The sequence below is a fragment of the Dermacentor variabilis genome, chromosome 7 (assembly GCF_050947875.1).
Source record: "Dermacentor variabilis isolate Ectoservices chromosome 7, ASM5094787v1, whole genome shotgun sequence".
NCBI lineage: Eukaryota > Metazoa > Arthropoda > Arachnida > Ixodida > Ixodidae > Dermacentor > Dermacentor variabilis.
The window spans coordinates 84,225,377-84,248,645 of NC_134574.1; the positions used below are offsets into that span (position 1 = coordinate 84,225,377).

General features: G+C 44.7%; 1 protein-coding gene across 4 annotated transcripts; it reads right to left on the reverse strand.

Annotated features, from left to right (window-relative positions):
- Nucleotides 1-4,935: 4,935 nt before the first annotated feature.
- Nucleotides 4,936-22,327, reverse strand: LOC142586890 (protein obstructor-E-like). Of its 4 annotated transcripts, none has more exons than XM_075697771.1 (4): nt 22,177-22,327; nt 18,980-19,177; nt 11,468-11,676; nt 4,936-5,081 (listed from the first exon to the last, which is right to left on the reverse strand). In XM_075697771.1, the coding sequence occupies exons 1-4, from the start codon at nt 22,217-22,219 to the stop codon at nt 5,043-5,045; spliced, it is 489 nt and encodes a 162-aa protein (XP_075553886.1). In that variant the 5' UTR covers nt 22,220-22,327; the 3' UTR covers nt 4,936-5,042. The 4 variants fall into 4 exon arrangements, with proteins under 4 accessions (XP_075553886.1, XP_075553883.1, XP_075553885.1 ...); XM_075697768.1 differs by having other exon boundaries at nt 4,938-5,084; XM_075697770.1 differs by lacking the exon at nt 4,936-5,081 and adding an exon at nt 6,964-7,140.
- Between the last annotated feature and the right edge of the window lie 942 nt (nt 22,328-23,269).

Sequence of the window (23,269 nt, forward strand, 5' to 3'; positions counted from 1 at the left end):
CTTCTTGACATTGCTACACGAACTGGCCTATGTTTCTGCACTATAGTCAAATGGATCCACGATGCAGGAATGCCAACACAGATTCGTAGAAATGCCGGAGTTGGGGTACCGACAGAGGAGCAAAAGTAAGGCCGCTTTGTAAAGAATGGTGGTGCTTACAACCTGAACTCAATGATGCACAGAGATATACACGCCACCAACCATGATGAATATGATTTCATATCGGCGTACCCAGATAGGCTTTGCCGTAAAACCGAAATTGTAGTTCTCAAACAGTTTTCTCGCTTTTCCTGGACGTTATCACATAATTTCAACGCAACCAATTAACATATAAACTTATTTCACAAAATCACATCGAATAATTGCAATAAAGTTTTGGTGTATGCACATTATCCTTATCTAATCTTATCCACAAGTACACCGCGAGCCAGACTGACGAATTGTGGATTATATAGAGGGTAGCAGGCGTAATAAAGCTGAATAGGAGGTATAGAAAAAAGGTGCTACGAGCCTACGCTGCAACCTCCACTCACGATGATGAATAAATGGAAGAGTTTTACAAAGATGTTGAGTTAGCAGGGAAAAAGGGGGAAACTCAGCATACGGTTAGTCATAGACGACTTCAATGCAAAAGTGGAGAAAAAGAAGGCTGGTGAACAAGCAATTGGCAACTACGCAAAAATTCTAGGAACACTAGAGGAGTAGACGTTGGTAGAGTTCCCGGAAATCATTAGACTACGCATACTGAATACCTTCTTTATGAAGCGCTCTTATAGAAAGTTGACGTGGAAGAGGGCCTAATGGAGAAAACACGAGATTACCACAGTGTAGGACGTTGAATTGTTAGGTAAAGGTCAAGAATCATAGCTCAGTGACGTCTAAGATTTATCTTCATTTGAAGAGAGAAAGAGCGAAATTAGTCAAGCGCCAACAGGCCAACGCAGTTGCGGTCAGGGTAAAAGCTCACAAAAAGAACATAGTTTTATGAATTGAAGCCCAAAAGTAAATTAAACGCCTATGCATCTGTCCGCAAAGTTCGGTAACTAATATCTTGAAACTGCTGTCATCCAGATAATTCGTTCCAGGTGGATCGCCTTGCGAACGCCCTTGCTAGATATTGTGGACTCCACTGTGGGCCAGAATGTAATGAGGTAAAACGTGTTTAGTATGTGTTGGCTAGTTTGTCGATCATGTATTTCAATTTTTGATTCATGTACGCCTCTCCGAGTGGACTAGCCAATTAACTAGAATTGTGCTATCTGCCACCACAGGCACCCTTTCAGTATGTTTGAAAGTGTTCCTGAAGCACCGAGTGCGTTTCTATATACATATATATATATATATATATATATATATATATATATATATATATATATATATATATATATATATATATATATATATATATATGTATATATATATATCGTGTGTCCCAGTACACTTGGACCAAGATTTACAAAAAGCCCAAGGGCTCTGCAAAAACTCTACCGACTGCATAATAGCGGCAGCCGTGTGTACTTACGGCCCGTATCTTTTTTATCACGCAGCATGAATTAAGTGCTTTTAAGTAGTGAACTCTAATTAGTGCTTGAATCACAAACATGTCAATTGGAAAGTTGTAGGGTACCTTAAATGCCGTCCGAATGAAGCATTTATTTCGTGCTGAAGCCTGCCTCTCGCGCCACTACTCAAGCACCTGCAAGCAACCTTCGAAACATGTACGGCTGAATTCGTTTATGGACGTATCGTACAAGGCTTCGTCACGTAGGATGGGTCGAGAGGTTTCGCAACCTAACTAGTGTCGTGCAATAAGCGTCAGCAACTGCGGACGCAAGAATGTTGTGTTCGATCATAAGGTACTCGCGATAGCTTTACGTTTCGCGCATTTAAAAGAAAGCTACAAAAGAAGTTCAACCAATGCAAAAAGAAACAATGCGCAAACGAGCACGCAAAAAGAAAAAAAAAGCAGCTCTCGGAGGAACAGAAAAGAGCTACTTAGGCGTTTATCTGAAAAAAAAAATGGAAACCCCACAAGGCTTCTCAACATCCCACAAAGAAACATACAAAGGTGCAACTGGTTTGGCCATTTGCGCTTTCTCTCTCTTGAACTCCGCAAAAAATGAAGACGGCATAAAAAACCAGTTTCTCACCTATTTCTATCTTTGTTGCAAGTTTTTTATGTAAGAATAGGGTGACATCATAAAGTTGCGTCACGTTTTACTCCAGTTTTGAGGGGTTGTTTTCCAGTGCCACTAATAGCACGTCACAGACTGACGCAATACAGTACTTGCTTCTTTCCAATACTTGCACTGTTGCAGCTTTCACCAACGACGTAGGAATCTCTCGGCACTGTTTATTTTTGCATTTGGGTGTCTAGTGTGGCAGTTTCGCTGCTATACACGTGATCTTTAAGGTAGCCCCCCAAGAATAAGCTCAGCGTTGTCATGTACGGTGACCTTGCAAGCCAGGGTACAGGTAAATGCCGCCTAATACACTGTCCAGGAAAAAGCATGTCGAGCCACGCTCAAGACTGGCTACTACTATGCCCAGGAGCACCGTCGTGTTGAAACTAGGTGTTCCGAAGGTACGCAAGTGCAACGTTACAAAAGACGTCGTTCATGGGGCCCTCGATGATGTCGCTGATGTAGCATTGCGCCGTTAGTGTGTTGTCAAAAAAGATGAGACTGACGATGTTGCCATCAAAAATGCCGCACCACACATTAAACGACTATTCGTAGTGCTGTCGTGTTTATAGCAGCCATCGCGGGTTCCTGTTACTCCAGCAGTGCGTGTTGTGAACATTAACCTATGCGTTTCTGGGGAAATTAGCTTCATTCGTCCAAAGCACGTGAGTGAGCAAGTCTGGTACTTCTTCGCATTTCGTGAAAATCCAATTGGCAAAATCAAGTATGTTTTCAAAATCTCGTCTTCAAGCTTTTGATGAAGATGTACATGGTACGGATGTATATGATCTTTCTTTAATATCCTCCGCACTGATGACCTCGAGGTTCCGGCTTCCGCACTGGCATCGCGCACACTACCATGAGAGTTAGCAGCAAAGAATTCCAAAACATCCGTTTCTGCTTCATGAAATACCGTCCCAGTCCTGTATACTTTCTGGCGAAGCCACCCGTCTCACAAAGATCTTCGTACGTTCTATGGAAGGTTGATGGACTAGGGCGTCGTCTACAATGCCACATCTGGAATAGCTTGGCTGCATTCGTCTTGTCACCCTGTGCCATCTCAGAGAGCCAGGATCATTTTAGCCTTTTGATTATTTGTGAAGGGTATGACTGGCTTCTTGAAAAGCAGGTCACTGTCATTGTACCGTTGTGGTCTCCAATTAATATCTACGCAGTGGCACGTTAAGCAAAAATAATTTACGTAATCGACAACAGCACATGCGGGTCGTACAGATCTGCCAAATACATTAGATGAACATAGCATGCGCAACGTTTGTTTCTATTGCTAAAGGGAACAAAAGGAAGATACGTTCCGGGCGTGCCTATCTACCGAACAAGATGAGTGCACAAAATTACAGTCCGAGGTGCACCGTCGCGCTTTCCCGGCTTCTAAATCCCCGACCCCTTCCCCACTACGCGCCCGCTACTCTTATCAATGCGTCAGCGGCGTGTTCTCACGATGCCGCGAACATCACATAGAGTGAAGCCCTGTATCTAGCTGCCGCCGCTTGTGAAGCCGTGCATCCGAGGCATCCGTGGTCGTGGTATCCGTGGTAGACGCGCGCAAGCGCGTATTTATTTCATATTTTGGATGCTTCCCGCGTTTTGTTTTTCCCCTGAAAAACCAACAAAGCAAAGCTGAGCGCGGAACAAATGCTTGAATCGTAGGATATTTCAGGTGCCCTACGACATTGTAATTGATATGTTTGCGATGCGAGCAATAATTAAGAAGTTCCCTCATTAAGAACAATTTATTAAATAATAATGTATCTTGGAAAATATGCTGGCAATAAGTACACACGACTACGGCTACTATGCAGTCGGTACGATTTCTCTAGAGCTCTTCGGTATATTTATTATCTTGTTCCAAGTTAACTGCGGCACTCTATATATTGTGCAATTTATGGTGGTCTGCTCCGGACCAACGTCAGTTTCAATTCACTCGTTCACGAAGCAGGGCGTGTGTTGAGGGAGCTCCTCAACAACACTTTGCAATGAGGTGAAAGTGATGTAAATAATGTATCTGGGACCTCAAAGAGGTGCGGCGTAATGCTAACATATTTATCTCTCCTCTTCATTTACCTCTTTGCTGACTCTTGTTTTCGCACTAGCTTGCGTCGCTAGACGCAGGGAGCCATGTGCCCTACAGAGACCAGAGCGTGTGGTAGCCCCTGCATCTTGGTCATGCGAGAGCCCATAAGACCGCGCCTACTATGACACTACGGCGAGACGGCTCTTTGGGCTTGCCGCTGCATGTAGAGAGCAATGCTGGCTAATCGGTGCGATTTGGCTTTCTCCTACGCCGTCTTCACGGACGGATGGCCGATTCAGCTAGACTGCGTAGTCTGAAGCACCATCGATATGCCAAAACAAAGGGACATCTGCCAACTCGTCTAGCCAAGAGCAAGCAAGTGCCGGCAAACGTCCTTGATTGATGTTAACCGCTATTCCTGGCGAGGCACGAATGAGGGGGTTAACGCGTGCGGGCAAGCGCACGTAATGGGTTAAGTTTAGCATTTTGCCCAAGGCGCGAAATGGGCGATCTTGACGTCAGGTTTCCGATCGTGCGTCCTTCTTTTGTTTTTCCCTAACATGTCCAGGTTCCAGCTCACGCATGAAACAGCCGAAGCCTGCACGCATCGTGAACTGTGTTCGGTATTTTTTTTTTTTGCAGATTATGTAGACCTGTAGATTATGGAATTTGTAAGAAAATGCATCGTGTTAACAAACAAACATTCTTTATTGTCACATTTTAATGCAGGGCATGTAATGCGAGGAATTTTGTGTAGTGTATTGGATTTATTTATGACAGAAAGGAATGCCACTGGAAAAAAAAAGCTCAGAACGGGAGCTTCACTTTCACTCTTCTGCCTGGTCCTCAGGTGCATCCGTTGATTCCTGCTGTAAAAAAAAAAACAGAAACCATCAATACATCGACTTTTTTTTACACAGCAGAGATCATAACCTGAACGAGCGCTATGAATACAAAACTGAAGACGTCTTCGTGGTGAATGTAAGCATAGCTTTAAAATTCAGTGGAGATTAAGCGCCAAATGCGACAGTAATACGTAATCATTACGTTGCACCACCACCACCATTTTGAAAACTTTCGTTCTGTAGCTCACTCGACATGCGTTCGGCTTCCTCGAGGAGCGCAGTGCAACTGCCCATGGTCCAGAGCAGACCACTGTCACTGACACACACACACACACACACACACACACACACACACACACACACACACACACACACACACACACACACACACACAAACACACACACACACACACACACACACACACACACACACACACACACACACATATATATATATATATATATATATATATATATATATATATATATATATATATATATATATATATATATATGGTCTGTTTAGTTATCACGACATGCCCTTTATGCGTATCACGTGACCGACCTCCCACACTCCGCACAACACATACTGTTTTCTACTTGCACGCTTGAATGCGTCGTTTTAAAGCACGGCATTAAAGCATAGTTTGGGTGGCGTTGCTTCGTCGTTCTTTTAAGCTGTCGCAGGCAGGTGACACAAGAGTTAATCAAAAAAGAAGCAACACTGGCCAACTCAAGTGTGACTCATTACCTGAGTTATACTAGAAAAGAAAGAATGCCTACTAGCTTCTTACCCCACCGTGCCTGCCGCTGCCAACAAAACGATGACATTTCGCGGACACGCCACAGATGGCATTACGACAAGCGCCATTGTGAAGCACGATTTAAGCAATCTATCGTTGTGCTTTTCTAGGTTAAAACAGGAACAGCGCAACATAGGACAGAGTGCTCTGTCCTGTTTACTCGCTCGTCCTAAGTTGCGCTGTTCCTCTTTTTATTCTGAAGATGAACCAAGCAGCCCCATTGAACACACTGCTGACTTTTCCAGGTTATAACTGCACACCTATATGAGAAGCTCGGTTCTGGCTACGCGGTCCCATACTAAGAAGTTGGCAACGTAACGTCTGGTTCTGCTACACTCTCTCCTTTGTTACATCTTTCAATTGTACATAATATAGGGGATCCTGTCTGGCAGCTGCACGCGCCGGGACCACACTTTTGCCTTTTGGGTCAAGTTAGCGGACTGTGAGTGGCGAAGTTAGCCGCCTGCTATTGACGAAATTAGGGGACTGAAGACGACGACAGTCATGTATGCTGACGTCCATCCTTAGTTTCTTACCTATTGATCTTTTAAGTGAAAATGAGATGATGAATGAGAGCCCATAAGACCGCGCCTACTATGACACTACGGCGAGACGGCTCTTTGGGCTTGCCGCTGCATGTAGAGAGCAATGCTGGCTAATCGGTGCGATTTGGCTTTCTCCTACGCCGTCTTCACGGACGCATGGCCGATTGAGCTAGACTGCGTAGTCTGAAGCACCATCGATATGCCAAAACAAAGGGACATCTGCCAACTCGTCTAGCCAAGAGCAAGCAAGTGCCGGCAAACGTCCTTGATTGATGTTAACCGCTATTCCTGGCGAGGCACGAATGAGGGGGTTAACGCGTGCGGGCAAGCGCACGTAATGGGTTAAGTTTAGCATTTTGCCCAAGGCGCGAAATGGGCGATCTTGACGTCAGGTTTCCGATCCTGCGTCCTTCTTATGTTTTTCCCTAACATGTCCAGGTTCCAGCTCACGCATGAAACAGGCGAAGCCTGCACGCATCGTGAGCTGTGTTCGGTATTTTTTTTGTAGATTATGTAGACCTGTAGATTATGGAATTTGTAAGAAAATGCATCGTGTTAACAAACAAACATTCTTTATTGTCACATTTTAATGCAGGGCATGTAATGCGAGGAATTTTGTGTAGTGTATTGGATTTATTCATGACAGAAAGGAATGCCACTGGAAAAAAAAAGCTCAGAACGGGAGCTTCACTTTCACTCTTCTGCCTGGTCCTCAGGTACATCCGTTGATTCCTGCTGTAAAAAAAAAAAACAAACACCATCAATACATCAATTTTTTTTTACACAGCAGAGATCATAACCTGAACGAGCACTATGAATACAAAACTGAAGACGTCTTCGTGGTGAATGTAAGCATAGCTTTAAAATTCAGTGGAGATTAAGCGCCAAATGCGACAGTAATACGTAATCATTACGTTGCACCACCACCACCATTTTGAAAACTTTCGTTCTGTAGCTCACTCGACATGCGTTCGGCTTCCTCGAGGAGCGCAGTGCAACTGCCCGTGGTCCAGAGCAGACCACTGTCAATGACACACACACACACACACACACACACACACACACACACACACACACACACACATATATATATATATATATATATATATATATATATATATATATATATATATATATATATATATATATATATATATATATATATATATATGGTCTGTTTAGTTATCCCGACATGCCCTTTATGCGTATCACGTGACCGACCTCCCACACTCCGCACAACACATACTGTTTTCTACTTGCACGCTTGAATGCGTCGTTTTAAAGCACGGCATTAAAGCATAGTTTGGGTGGCGTTGCTTCGTCGTTCTTTTAAGCTGTCGCAGGCAGGTGACACAAGAGTTAAGTAAAAAAGAAGCAACACTGGAAAACTCAAGTGTGACTCATTACCTGAGTTATACTAGAAAAGAAAGAATGTCTACTAGCTTCTTACCCCACCGTGCCTGCCGCTGCACAACAAAACGATGACATTTTGCGGACACGCCACAGATGGCATTACGACAAGCGCCATTGTGAAGCACACTTTAAGCAAGCTATCGTTGTGCTTTTCTAGGTTAAAAACAGGAACAGCGCAACATAGGACAGAGTGCTCTGTCCTGTTTACTCGCTCGTCCTAAGTTGCGCTGTTCCTCTTTTTTATTCTGAAGAGGAACCAAGCAGCCCCATTGAACACACTGCTGACTTTTCCAGGTTATAACTGCACACCTATATGAGAAGCTCGGTTCTGGCTACGCGGTCCCATACTAAGAAGTTGGCAACGTAACGTCTGGTTCTGCTACACTCTCTCCTTTGTTACATCTTTCAATTGTACATAATATAGGGGATCCTGTCTGGCAGCTGCACGCGCCGGGACCACACTTTTGCCTTTTGGGTCAAGTTAGCGGACTGTGAGTGGCGAAGTTAGCCGCCTGCTATTGACGAAATTAGGGGACTGAAGACGACGACAGTCATGTATGCTGACGTCCATCCTTAGTTTCTTACCTATTGATCTTTTAAGTGAAAATGAGATGATAGCCATATATTGTTAGTAACATCTACATCGTGGGCATTGTGATAGCTACATATTTGGGACCAAATCTTTATATGCTATTATTGTAAGAATTTCACAAATGCCTCAATGAAATGTAATCTTGTTACGCTGTAGCGACTGTTAAGTATTTAAAGCTAGAGAAAATACTCTTTATTGAGGAAAATACGCCCACGAACAGCACAAGAACTGAAATAAGAACAATAATGGCCATCACTGTCATCGGTTGTCGAGATCTGATGCAAGGATAAAAAGCATCGGCTCTTTACAATAGCGTGATTACCATTCTTAGTGCACTTAATAAACACGGTTTTCGTGGGCTGTCTGTCTATATATCTCTGTCTCTAACAGTTTGTGCGGCAATTTCGGGTCACTGGGTATGTAGAACTGGGCACGCCCAACTCTTCAATGAGCCTATTTTACGCCAACTGGGGCAACCATCTGACACTCAGTACGTGCGTTTCTTCAATTGCAAACGCTAAATGATTGCGTTCTCTCTTGTGTTTGCGGAATGTGATCTACGTCGTACGTATAATGACAAATTTATCTCAATATGCATTCCCACAAGCTCCCATGCGGGAACTTATTGGCGGCGGCCCTCAATGACCCAGTGTGCCCAGACGGATGGGCGAGAGAGAAACCCAGCTCAATGCATGGCTTATACATAACGCGTTTTTGTGGGGACAATATTGTGTGTCGCCTCGTTGCTTCACTGCTAGTCGAATGAACGTCGACATTCATCATGAGATGGGTTAAGCCGCAATTCTTGTGACTCGCCGTACATCCCAGCGTTGTGGCGTAACCGTACGGCACTTATTGCATTCCGCGGGCTTTCTTTCAAGCTTGGAAAAATCTTCTACGTACTGCGTAGTCGACAAGAACAAGTTAGGTTTGGAATATTTGAGGATGGTTTATAATTTTCACAGAGACAGTTATGCTCCTAATTTAATAATTGATCGATTGACTCACTGTTATTCACTAAATATGTAAATAGTAAAGATAGAAAGAATAGTCTGCCTTGCTCAAAGCGACGGCAAACAAAATTACCTTGATTCTGTCCAGTTACGAGGCACTTCATATTCGTTTACTTTTGGAGCAAAGGACGCGGGAAAGCCAGTATGGTGCTGCGCACGACGATAGTTCACCTTTGGGAGTTTAGGCCATACTATTTTAAGGGGAAGGAATAATCTACTCGACCATGCCCCGACCTGCCACTGAGGAATCGAAGCGGTGCCGAATTGTGGGGGGAAGGGAATGCTTCGCTTTAAAGAGATAGGCTGCCGTGGCTGCTGCTCCTGCTGGTTATTGTAAGTATTGTGCTTGCAGGCCCATGTGCGCGTATTTCCTTTGGCATTACGAGAAAATAATGCCATTTGCTATGTGGTGGTCATTAGAACAGCCCCGAAAGCGACGCTCGAGGGCAGAAACTGTGCGCCTGGCATAGCTGCTTTCTAGGTGCGCTCTGTCACAAGGCGCTGACCATCATGTCGGTCGACGCTTTCGTGAGAACATGGGGATGGCACCTGGGCTTCTTGGGTTCAGACAAAGCGTTCGCACGTTTTGGTAGACCACGAAAAATTTAATAACCAGATATCGTGTTAATTCTTCAAACTGCAAAGTAAAGAAAATGGAAAGTGACATAACATCCATTTCAAGTTGATGGAAAACAATGTCTTCCTCACCGGGTTGTTAGGGGTGATATAGGGCCGCAGTCACGGTACACGTCGCTCTATCGTCTCACTCCTCGCTTAAGAGGGCTAGGAAGTGCGGACGCTTAAATATTTTTTAGTTCGATATTTTCGGAATCGGCAAGAATGTTTAGGCCAGGATATGCTTGGAGTTGGGTTGCAATTTTACACTTGAGTATTTGCAGCATCAATCCTCATTTCCATGTATGATGATGCGCTGTATACTTTAAAGAATGTCCGAGTTTTTGCCTGCCAGAAACAGAATCTGTATAGGAGGCACTCCGTTGTGGCGGAAAAACGTCAGTGGCATAATGGGCGCAGTATTGTGCTTCTGTGAAATATAAACAAAAATCGCAGTCTTTGTTTACGGCAGAAGCAACCAATGGGATAGCAACATGTTCTAACTTTAACTGAAGTGTATGGCTCATAGCTGTAGTGGCCGTATGCATTGCAGTAAGCATAAGCAGGCTAAGGAAACACGCGTGGTGTGGCGTGAGCAGGTACGCGAACAGAGAGATCTCAATTACCCGGAGCAGCATTGATTAGAATTAGTGTTTTTCTCAGCGTTGTCACTGTGCGTTGACCTCGTGTTCCCGCAGTGCTGCACGGTCCCAGAAGGCACAATATGCACACCCGTCTCGCGCTTTTGAATTGCACGGTTTCGTTACGATTCTCAATTCTCGGCCGTGTGTTCCCGCAGCCCCGCGCCAGGGTGCCTCCAGCTTTTAGCTCCAGCGGACTCAGCACGCGCCGCACATTGTTTCTGCATCTGAACCGACGGAGTGCTCTTAGTGCTTATGCGGACCCGCCGTGTTTCACTGAGATTAGCGTTTCGCTGGAGCTTCTAAGTAGGCGTTCTGACAACCAGCAGGGGCACGTCGGTGCGATGAACATACGTATAATCCGTGTCCGCATGACAGAAGTGGCAGTGCTAAACAAAATTGTGCAAGGAACTCCTGTACTACTCCACTATTACAAACTTGGGCGAGTAGAATGTTAAGAATTTTAGACATCTTGATAATTTATGTGTTCTTCACCTAGTAGTTACTATTTATTTATTTAGTTATTTATTTAAATGAAGTTCCCCGCTACATTAAATGTAGCATGGTTGGGTTTCGATTTGGCCCGGCTCACATTTGTGATGGTGAGCGTTGTTTTCTGTAGTTTTTGCTTGAGCTGGGGGTCGTCCCTCAGTGCCAAGGTACCCTTGTTTCAGAAAGGAGCATTCCAACGGACTAGTTCCGAAGATTCAGGAAGCGCATGGTACATGGCGGTGATGAAGAAAGGTAACAAAGAGTGTACGCAAACAATGTAGACGGCGGCTTACCTGCGAGGCGGCCTCGTGCTCGCAGCCAGGCACCCTGCCGGCCCATTCACAGCCGCCCGCCTTGATGCTGAATGCGAGTCCCTTCTGGCAGGAGAGCTTGGATGGCACGCCGGCACTGCAGGTGTAGAAATGCTGGCACACCCGCGGGTAATCTTCGTGCGGGAAGTAGCCGTTGGCGCGGGGGCACTTGCGAGTAGACTTGGCATTCTCTGCGCACAATTTTTGCACCATGTTACTTTGTTCCTATCAGAGTAAGGGGTATTTCTTCAAGCGGTTGCGCGGTGACGGAACTGCGCATCTCAATTGATCAACGCACGCAGAACGTCTCAACTGGGATCTCGAATATTTATGTGTGGTGAAACGTGAATGTAAATAATTTATTGTGCGTAACGGTTAACCATTTTGGGCTATCAGTGACATGTTGCATTTTTTATTAGTGCTTTGTTAAGTATACTTACGCGATATAGACGGGTCGTATTTTCTAGAATCACATTCATAAACGACAAGAAAAATGAAAACTGCGTGTAACAACCTGACGGAAGTTATTTTTTATTTCTGTTTTATGACTCATGCATGTAAATCAATGATTGTGTGTACAGTGCAGAAAATAGCGCGAAACGAAAAGACGAAGACAGGGACACAGACCACAGTGCTAACAACAAAGTGCCTTTATCCGGTCAGGCCCTATGTATATATATATATATATATATATATATATATATATATATATATATATATAGAAGCACGAACAGCAACAGAAATCTTGCATACGCGTGGGCAAACCATTTTAATCAATGAGATACGAAGTCTATCTCCTTCGGAAGGAGCGAAACTGAGAGGAGGCTTACACATGCTTGGCCGCTTTTATGGAAGGCTTCAGTAATAAGACGTGCACAGTAATCGTGGCATATTGACAAGGAGGCCACATATTTAACAGACGGCTTGCTGTCGCGTTCATTGCAATGCAGTGACGTTGAATATTCCTAGTTTGTTTTTGAAGCTTCTTTCAGCCGCTCAATCGTAGGATCACTTAAGGCAAACGGTTGCGGTTATCCTATACGTACACCAGGTCGCGCATGATCTCAAGAAAGTTGTTAGCATGGCAGTCGTTAGGTTGTTGTTCACTGCTCGAAATAAGTTGGGTAGCATGTACCAACAAGTCAGTCGGGTGACCGAAACGAAAAAAAGATTTCCAAAAAGCACCACAGACAGGAGCTTGTTGTTGACTGTTGTGACTGTGGGGTTTATAAGATTCTTCTCTCATGCAAGCGTTTCTATACTGGTCAAACGGGGCGGTGGATGAATGAAAGGATGAACAAATACTCAAACGAAGTTTCGCCGATGTGCTTATGCTTGTTGTTTTCAGAGTTTGCCGGTCTTGGTTTCCCAGGCCAGTTCGTACAGTTTGGTGTACTTAGTGCACCAACTTAATCAAGCTATTATTATTTTTGCGTCTATAGGAGTGCTATAACGTGAAAATATTGGAGACTTTTCGATTACAATTCTGTAATCATCCCGCCATGATCGTTCAAAATATTTCCAGGAACGACCCACTCAGCCTGTCTATCACGTGGCGTGACAAAAACCGCGGAAATGACCCATCTGATATGTTGTGTGCACAGTGATAATACACGAATAGACGAACGGAAGGGAAAATAACAATTTCTCATTCCACGCTTTTCTTTTTACCACTAACAAAAAAGAAGCCGTTTAGCCAATTCCTATCGGTAAACCTTTTTCCTGCTGCGCCCACTTTGACCGTCTGTCACGCGACGTCACTAAAATGCGAAAACTCACCGCACTGAATTGACATGTAGGCGTTAAAGGCGCAATAATATGCCGAGCAAGAAAAATTTTCTGAATAACTGGAGACTGCCCCCTTACCAAAGGAAGAGAATACGGCTGTGCCAGTGCCACCAAGCGCTGTGGCACTGGCTACTCGGAGCTACCTGTGAGCATAAATTTATTTCTGTATAATAAAATATTTTACGTCATATTACAACGTTATCGATACATTTCTGCATGTATGCGACATTACTCTGCCAACTCTGCTTTGCTGAGGATCCGTTTTACGGTAATTTTCAATGCTGCCGCAATTTTCGACCAGCCACCGCAAACTAAGTAAGGGAAGGGGGAGGGAACCAGTCGCATTGGCCCGCACCATCATACTGATCCGGTTACCTACTTTCATTTGGCTAGCTCGGCCCTATCGAAGCTTTCTTCACGGGATCGTGATCCTCGGCTCTCCTCAGCCAGTTAGATAAGAAAGAGAGAGACAAGTTTATGTGTCATAGTGGGGAGCTATTTTATCGACTTGTCATGGAAGGTACGTGGCCGCCATGCGATGCCTGACGGTGACCTCTTTGGCTTGCTCCATGGCTCCGAGTTGTATGTCCGGGCTGGAGCTAAGCAGAACTTCCTCCCACGATGAAGGAGGGGGAGAAGTCCCAAGATCGGGGAGCGCGTCCTTCTTAGTGCCAGAGGATGTGAATAAGCCTAGCTAGCCAGCCGCACAACTGACAGTACGGACTTAATCTGCCCGGCTAAATGTACGATTATATCTAGGGGTACGGGTATGACTGTGTCTCTAACCTGCTCCAGGTGATCTTCTGACACTTGTTTACCTTAGTGTGCGCTGCGGACCTAGTGTGTCGTTTAAGACGGTAGTACTAGGCAATGTCGTGATATGAGTCCAGGACTTCGTTTAATGTCTCCGGTTTCCGGCAGGCTCACCACTCTGCTGTCGAATCCTCGAGCATGTTGGTGGGCGGCTTCGTTCGCTGGAATCCCCACGTGAGGCGGGAACCACATCAACTCTACTGAGCGCGGTTCTTCACTGTTGTATAGTGACTGCAGGAGCTTTTTGTGGTCTGTGCCACCAGTCCTTGCACAAAGTTTGCTATGGCAGTTTTGGATTTGCTCATACCTATTCAAGGGTCTGTTGAGGCCACTGCCAGCGCAATGGCAGTTTCTTCTGCATCGGTGGGGGCGGCACCGCTTAGAGAGCTCGAAGCTGTCTGTGCCTTGAGTACTGGACCTGGAATGGCGCAAAAGGCGCCGGTATGGGATCGATCAAAATATAGGCTGCTTTGACGTACGCCACGGCAGAGTTGGTCCCCAATGTCTTGTGTAGATTCTGGGCCCTCGCTCTACTTCTGCCGGCGTGGTGCCAGGCGAGTGTCTTTTTGGGCAGCAGTTTTATGACGAACACGCCTAAGTGTGGTGGGATTATGGCGGGGACGCACTGAGGCTTACTCGAGCTAGGATCCAGCGGGTGGACTTGCTACCTCAGAGAAGGTGAGCCTGTGATGTGTGGTATGCATCAATGAGATCTTCGATGGTGTTGTGAACTCCCAGTTGAAGAAGTTTCTCGGTGCATTGGTAAGCCAAGGTCTACCTTGCATACAGTGAAGGAGAGCTTGTTCTGTCTTCTCTAACTGTAGGCACGTATGGAAGTGCACAGGTGGGACGGCTGGTGACAAAGGTCTGGATGACTTGGAGCAGTTCCTTCTCCTTGATACCTTGCTTACGCGAGCTCACTCTGTGTAGAAGTTTCGTGTCTGGTTCACCGTCATCTGGAGCCGGTCGTCGTGATGCTGTTCCGTCGGTTCTGCTGCAGTAGCATGCGCAGTACTCACATGTGCTCGGCGTCAGTCACTGGTTGCCGGTTTACGCCAATTGTGATGTGATGCGAAGGTTACTTGTGCTTCGTTCAGTCGGGTGGCCAGATCAGGAGGACTTGTGCTGGTAGCATTCTAGTCCCACTGCGTTCACGTGTTGCACGACTATATCGGTGTCATGTTGGAGCGTTTTTTTCAACTGTGCCATTCGACCCTTCACACGTCCAGAGCGTGGTGTCGTCGGCGCAATTAGTTAAGGAAATGAACGTAAATGAAAGTGACACCCTCTAAAGCAGAAGCGCGTTTGATTGGGCTTTCCAGGCAATGCTGAAGGTTACCACCCGATGCTTGCGTCGGTGGTTATGTAGATTTGATGTCTGGAGTTCTGAATAAAAAAAAGATGATTGGAATAGTTCTACGTTTTAGGGCCCTGGGTTAAATTTGATTTTGTTTGTAGTGTTTCTTTTTTTGCACTAGCCTCACGATTGCCAGAGGCGAAAAAATTGTGCCTGAAGTGTGCGAAGCCGGTCACTGGGTAGAGAGGGGATTGAAGAAATGAAAATAAAGTATATATATATATATATATATATATATATATATATATATATATATATATATATATATATATATTATTAGCAGGGAATTAAGCTAAGGAATGCATAGGCCTAATTAGCGGTGGTTGCCATTGAAACGCAGAAAATTGGGTAGGGTAAATGGAAGTGGACGTAAAAAAACTTGTGGCTGGTAATCCGAACCCACATCCGTCACAATTCATATATATATATATATATATATATATATATATATATATATATATATATATATATATATATATATATATATATGAAAAAACCGAAAATTACAATGTCTCGTTGGGTGTCTGCATTTGTTTGAATAGGACGCACACACAGTCAACTACAATTACCATGTGCAATGTAAATGTTGCTGATTTCGAATGCGATGTCTTGTCCAGAGGTATAAATTTTTGTCCTGCCAATGCATAGTTGAATGAACTCCAGCTGTACAATGACTTGGAGAACTTTTCCGGTCGTCTGAGACTTCGTGAGTTTCATCGTGACACACATGAGCCACCACGCGAACGCCCACTACTGCCGTCAGCAAGGCGCTGGACTCCGCCGCCACCATGTGACAAACGCCTTCACATGCTCATTAAGGCAGTTCAGCAGGATGTAATCTGGGACATTAGAAAGCAAAAGCCCTTCCGCGAAAACCTCACTAAAGGAGAACAAAAAGTATCAGGAAACATAGGCGGTAGGGATTGACATAGCTATAAAGCCCGCGGACAAAGAAGGCACCATTGTAATTATTAGTACCAAGGGCTACATAAGAAATACCGATCACCAGCTAGAAAACAAGATGTTTTACAAACTGATGGACCCAAACCCGTCTTCGGCATTTGAAGAAGTCGTTCAGAGGACTCTCCGTGACTTTCCAAAAGAGAGCAGAATTAGTGATGTGGTTACCAAATCCATGCTTCTTCCATGCCCCACCCCAAGGGAGCTTTCCTCCTCTACCAAAAGTGCACAAAGAAACCAATGCGGGCTGACTGATTGTCTCTGGGGAAAATGTCGAGTTACGTAGATGGCCTAACGATAGGAATTTCGCACTAATTCACTTCTTGCATAAAACCCACCACTCACTTCCTATGCTAAATAATGGACGTTTGTATCCCCACAGGCAGCCTCTTAGTGACCCAGGATGTTGTAGCCCTGTATAATATTATAGCGCACGTGGATGGCATTTGCGCATTTGTGTATGCGCTTTCATAGCCGTCCTCTGAGAAACCCATTGATTGTCGCATAATTCAGAACCAAATAAAATTGGTACTAGACCTAAATAGTTTTTGCATTTAATCGAAAGTACTTCGCCGAGATCAAAAGCAAATCAATGGGCACTAAGATAGGTCGCGATTACCGCAAAATTTACATGGGTATATTGGAATTAGAGTTTCTCGAGAGCGGCACCCTAAGCAAATGTTTTACAAAAAGTTCATACACGACGTATTCCAAGTTTTGGCCCCACGGCGAGGAACAAATAGTGAAGTTCATTTCTCAGTTCAGTGCAGTCCGTCCAACAATCTCATTCCCCCCCCCCCCATGTTCCGTTTTCGCAACCACATCTCCGAGTGTTACTGTAAGTTTTCACCACAACAAGCATGGCACATCAGATTACAGAAGACCAACCGATGAGCACTAATACTCATATTTTCATAGCACCCGTGTGAAACAATGTGCAACAGCAATCCCGTAAAATCGCGCTGCTAGTTTCAGGCAGATATGCTCTACAAGAGGACTTTTCTTTGAACTGTGAACTGTGAACAACGTCATTGTTATCCTGCCTCTGTTATCAGCGGCGTGTCTAAAGAAAAAGCAGACAACCTTGATCATCTTGCGCTCATCAGCAGAAAACCCACTTCCCCAGGTTCATGGACGAACCTTATCCTCAGGTTTTCAGGATCAACGCCTAACATAAATCCTATTTCCGGAAACAACATACCATGTCCTTACAGAGGGAGAAAATGCGCCAAATTGTTCCTGAACATCCGTGGGTTATGAATAGACGGACCACTTGGAAAGCTGCGCACGATACATAAATCTTCCCTGCAAATTCCGCCACGTGACGGGTAGCGCAAATGTTGCCATGAGCGTCGCATCTTCATTTCCATTCGAAATTCAAGTGGACTACAACTGCAAGACTTGTAAAGTTGTACTTCGCTTTGAATGCAACATTTTCCGCGCACTATACATGGGACAACTGGAGACCTCCTTTGGGCTGAGCTCTAATAATGTCAACTCACACATAGAATCTATACCGCAGCTGGGCTTTTCCAAACACGTGAACACGTTAGGCCACACTGTTGAAAATTTTAAGGATACTATTTCCAATTGAGGATTCTGCACTCACTGCCATCGAGAAGCTCACGAGTTATTTCTAACACACAATTGCAGCACACTTTCTAGGGGAGCTAATGAAAGGACATTTAGGCTGATGTGCATGACCAACTAACAAGAGGCATGTTTCTAAGATTTCCAACATGTTTGATGGACCAATGAATACTTTTCTGTATGCTTTATTTATGCATTTGCTATAGATTATATCTGCCATTATCTGGCATATAATACAGGGGGATATTGGGAGTTTTGCAGAATTTTGAAAAACGCCTATTTCAGAAAACGCAATTCCTGCCATCGAGCTGGATTATTCGAAGACGCCGACATTACTAGAATGAGAAATGGAAACACGTATTCCATTGAATAACACAAACTCACCAACTAACTTTTTTAAACAAATTCTGTACGGCACACATTTCACGTTACGAATTGTTGCCGGTGAGATCGCAAGACGTACACACTTGAAATGAAATTCCCATGATGAGACCAGTTCCGATATACTATTTTACAAAGTGTGGGACGAAATACTTGGGCGTTTCAGCTGCTTATGCGTTTCAATTTATAAAACAGAGTGTTTTTAAAAAATCATCTGGAGCAACAGTACATTGTTATACGGCGAGTTTGATGACGCAAGTCTCCAAACTGGCGTCATTCTGAAAATTCATTCTAAGCCAGAACGCCTTGCACATTTGCTGGCACGATTCGTAAATTGCAATATTTACCGCGAAGCAAATAAATAAGAAGATCATTAGTGAATTTTCTTTAATTAGTTAGCTATGTGTATCGACTTCTCGTGAAAGTAATGTCCGCCTCTCTGAATATTCCCCCTCAATGACTACAATTATGTTATTTGCAACAGGACAATCTTAAAATTCCGCATTCCGACCATTTCGCCCTTTTCAGCCACATACACTTTGTCACCTTGGCACTCGCACTTCCAACGCGTTAAAAAGCTGCAAGCAATCTCGTCGGGAACTCACGCAGGTACGGCCTCCGTAGACAGTCCACTGCTGCGAGGAAGTCGCAACGGGCGTACAGCGGATTGCCGTCGTGGAATGCCATGCCATCAGCGCACAGCTTTGGCGTAGCCACTCCTCGGCGGCACTCGTAGTACATGTCGCATTGCTCCGGGTCCGGGAAATAACCGTTTCCGCTCGGACAGATGAACTCAGCGGCGGCTGCAACGTGATCGGTTCCTTAAACAATGAAGCCTATCCTGTACTCAATGAAGACATTGCGACATCCGGAACAATCTGTGTAACAATATAAGAACGCACAGTGAACAATGCACGTACAAGATCACATACCTGAGATCTACACTGCCCCGACTTTTGAACTTGAATCGTGAAGTGGCAGTTTTTGTGTCACGACTTGTTACACGCTTTTGAAGTGCACCGCTTCCACTAAAGCGCAACTGGCAGCTAGCGCTGAAAGGGCCTTTGTGTGAAATATTGCTGGTGTTCGATACTGCCGGAACAATAAGTTCGGTGTTGACTTTGACTAGTGAATTTATGTGCAGCGCTTGCGTCTGCAGTGTGTGGTCACGACAGTTTACTCACTGCCCATACCTGCTCTGCAAGACGAGCGTCATACAACGGGTCATGCTTCTTCTACCACAAAAGACATCTCTGCTCCTATTTTTATGCGAGAACCCCTCCGCTTCCCGTCAGCAGTCCCGTCTCCAGAGCCGCAGCAGGCGATCCGCATTGCCAGGCGGGAGTGAGCCACTGGTTTCAAGGAACACACATATTTATTACGTTTGTGCACTTATTTTTAGGGGCACACATATTATCATGGCTACTTATGGTAATTAAAATAGGCTTAACGCAGCGTCTGTTTCAGGCATTCTCGATGAGGCACTGTTCGTAGGCGATCGGATAGCTCGGCCGATTGGTGTCACGCACGCCCGTATTCTACAGGTGACGGGCGATTAAAAACTCAGAAGAATGGCACCGCGGTAATGAGTAGCGATGCTCATTTTTAAAATCCCATAACTAGCACACGCTTTACGCGGATGGACTAAATGCGTCACTTATTTACCAGAACCATCAAGCTAACCACTCACTGCTTTTGTACGACGCTGTAAAACATTTCAGGTTCCCTTTAAGACATTCCCTCATTATACTCCGGTCGCCAAAGGCGGGAGCATAAAAGCCACTTGGCACGATTTTACCCCGCCTTCAAAGCCTTGTTCTTTCGTTGAAACCTCGTCGATGAAGTTTTAAGAGCTACACCTTTTAAGACCTTTAAAAGCTGCTCGGGTTACTTTATTTCTTTGACCAAGGTTGAACGTGACCGTATTTATAGAGAGGGCATAGTCAGGAGACATAGCCAAGCGTAGAAGCCACAAACATCTCAGTGTACGGTACTCTTGCGCGGTGGATGCCAGTCTCGGGCGCCAACATGATATGGGGGAGGAGAGCCATTTGAGTGTTTTACAGCAAAAACACGGTCCGCAAAACAAATGGGCCGACTACGAATAGGGAGTAAGCAACACCTAAAAGTTTGACCGCGAAGCCCTCAACCTGCAACATTAGTTAGGCTTCTAAGCTTTCTAAGGCGTGATTGCCCGCCGTGGGGGCGCGGTGGTTCTGGCATTGCGCTTCTAAGCCCAGCATCCCGGGACCTAAACCCTGCCTTGGCGGCCATATTTAAATGGGAGCGAAACGCGGAAACACCCATACCGGTCGTGCATCAGGCAAGAGCTTCTTGCGGAGCATTTGTGGCTAAAAGAAATGATCACGTCTCTTGCTAGTCTGATTCAAGTGGGAGCTAGCCTTCACGGCTACGCTACCTATTGCATTTAGGTAGTTTTCACCAAATTACATGCACATGATAGCTAAAAACTGCAGATATGCAGTTTGCGACTGTACATCTGAATATAATAATAATTTCGGGCTTAAGCTTCTCATTTTCGCCTGTCTTGAAATTTCTTTTATTATTTTATTGTCTGTGCTTCTGCGTTTCTCCTTGATGTGTCACATTTCACGTCTTACATATTGACACGTGTACCCCCACGTGACAATATTATAGCACGTTGGCTATCGTCGAGTTTCACTTCCGCGTTTCTAAAATAGGCCATGTATTTTGTCGTCCTATTTCCTTCGTCTGTGCCTGCTTTAAGAAAGATATCTTAAGCTGTACTCCGTCTTTCAGTTGGTGGCTTCCAATATCTGTACTCTTCGAATTGCGATGTAGAAGTTAATTCTTTTCATATGATTTGATTTTCACACTTGGTCAATTACAAGAGTCAAGGTCGTCCGTTACTCATTTTCTTTCAGCTGCTACCATTGCGGGGACAACAGCCAGTGCATAAAATATTTCTAAAGAAAAGCGTATACGTGCTGTAAAAATGACGTAGTTGGTACAACAGTAAAGGCTACATGGCACAGAGGAAGAGGAACAGGCAAGACGAGCGCTCCCTAAAAGCTTTTGATTTATGTGAAAAATTATGTTTAAGTAGAAATGTTAAAGCGTGCCCACATTAAAGAAGCCGTAATTGCAATAATTGCGATTGCCATTCCTCTTATAAGTATTCATTTTCAAATAAACATTCAGCGCTCGTCTTGCATGTCGTTATATGAAGCTCCCACTATACCATGCCCGTATGCACCACAACTCGCCCATTTTTGCAGTTAGAGGTTTATTTTATTTGCAACATGTTGGGCAAGGCAGACAAAAATTCTGCGGCTGCTGCTAGGAAAAGCACCCTGCCTCCTACGGTTACAAGGCAGGGCAGCGCGGAACTGCCGCGCTAAAAATGCACACATAATGGCACATTTTCAAAATATAAGTTACAAAAATGATAGTGCACAATACATACCAGAATTATAATTAGATCATTTTACAGCATCCCACAGTTTCTTATATTGCAGACTAAACACTAGACCAAAAAATTCCCGTTTTAGGACAAAAACGCTTGGTTCGAGAAACAAACAACACACATACACACGAATATAGAATATAACTACACTACATGGACAAATATTAATAATGGTAGAAGCCACAATAATTATGCGTGTCAGCATTGCTGGCATAGTTGGGAAAATTGCGAAGACGTAAGGTAGCATATATTAACCCCCTGTTTCATAGTAAGAATTTAACAGCCTTTCTAAAATTATTTTTATCAAATCTATTTTTTTAATTTATATTCTACTACATAAATGTCGCCACTTACCGCATCCTAGCAGTGCGGCTAAAGAGAAGATGGCACACCTCATGTCGCTGTAGTTGCCGGGAGCGCTATGAGAGACGTTTTCATCCGCCGTCCCCCTTGCCCGAAACCGGATATCTGGAATGCCGTTTTGCGTGAACCACCACGCAGGGCAGCCTGTGCTCAATCGAGCCTGCTCCCTTTGAAAGCTGGCCGCTTTTTGTCATTTACCAACCCAGTCTTGTCGTGTACGTGTCGACATAGAGAAGGTGGTGGTGTGCGATACGCGCTTCGGAAAACTCACACAGGCAGCCGATAAACTCTATGAAGACGTTTGCTGCAGGATGGGAGGTACCTGAATAATAAGGAGCGAATAATACCGTGTCGTGGCACATATAAGAGGCGATTGCTTGTTAAACACGAAGCAGGCGTTAAAGCCCGGCCTTAAACGGCGACGAGCGAAAGCGCTCGTAATCATAATTGTTCAGCCATATAGAGGCCTTGCACTACACGATAGCTAAATAACTACAACGCACCTCTGAGTTAAAGAATGTTCACTTTCTGCTACACCAAAGAGCGGTAGTTGCAAAAGAAAAAAAAAAACTTTCCGCGCGTAACTTTAAAAGTGTAGGTGCACGTAAAAGCAAGATGTATATGCAGATGAAACGTAATCTACCAATAACACCATGCCCTGATACGCCAAAATCATAAAGAACATTGCGGCGAATGAATACCTGTTTGCATTGTTCCGCTTCACTGTCTACAGCTGATGAGTAAAAGAGGTGATAGAAAAGTGGGTGACGTGATCCAGGAAACAGCACTGGATTTTCGGACAAAGCGCTCAATTTCGCAAACCGTGTAGTCAAAATGTGAGCGTGATTCAGAAGCTGCTGCGCGGATCATAGAAAGAAGACCCACGAGCTATTTAAGAGAGAGAAGTGAAGAAGCCCCTCAAGCGCCAAGTTAGGAAGGCAGGTGACTGCATCACGTGGTTTGTTCTTCCACGCTGGGTAACACTGGCTGCCCCAGTAGACCTTGTATTCCTTTCTTCAATGTCAACCGCTCTTGATTCGTCCTTCTTTACGCCTCCTGGCTCTGCTGTACATGTATGTACGTG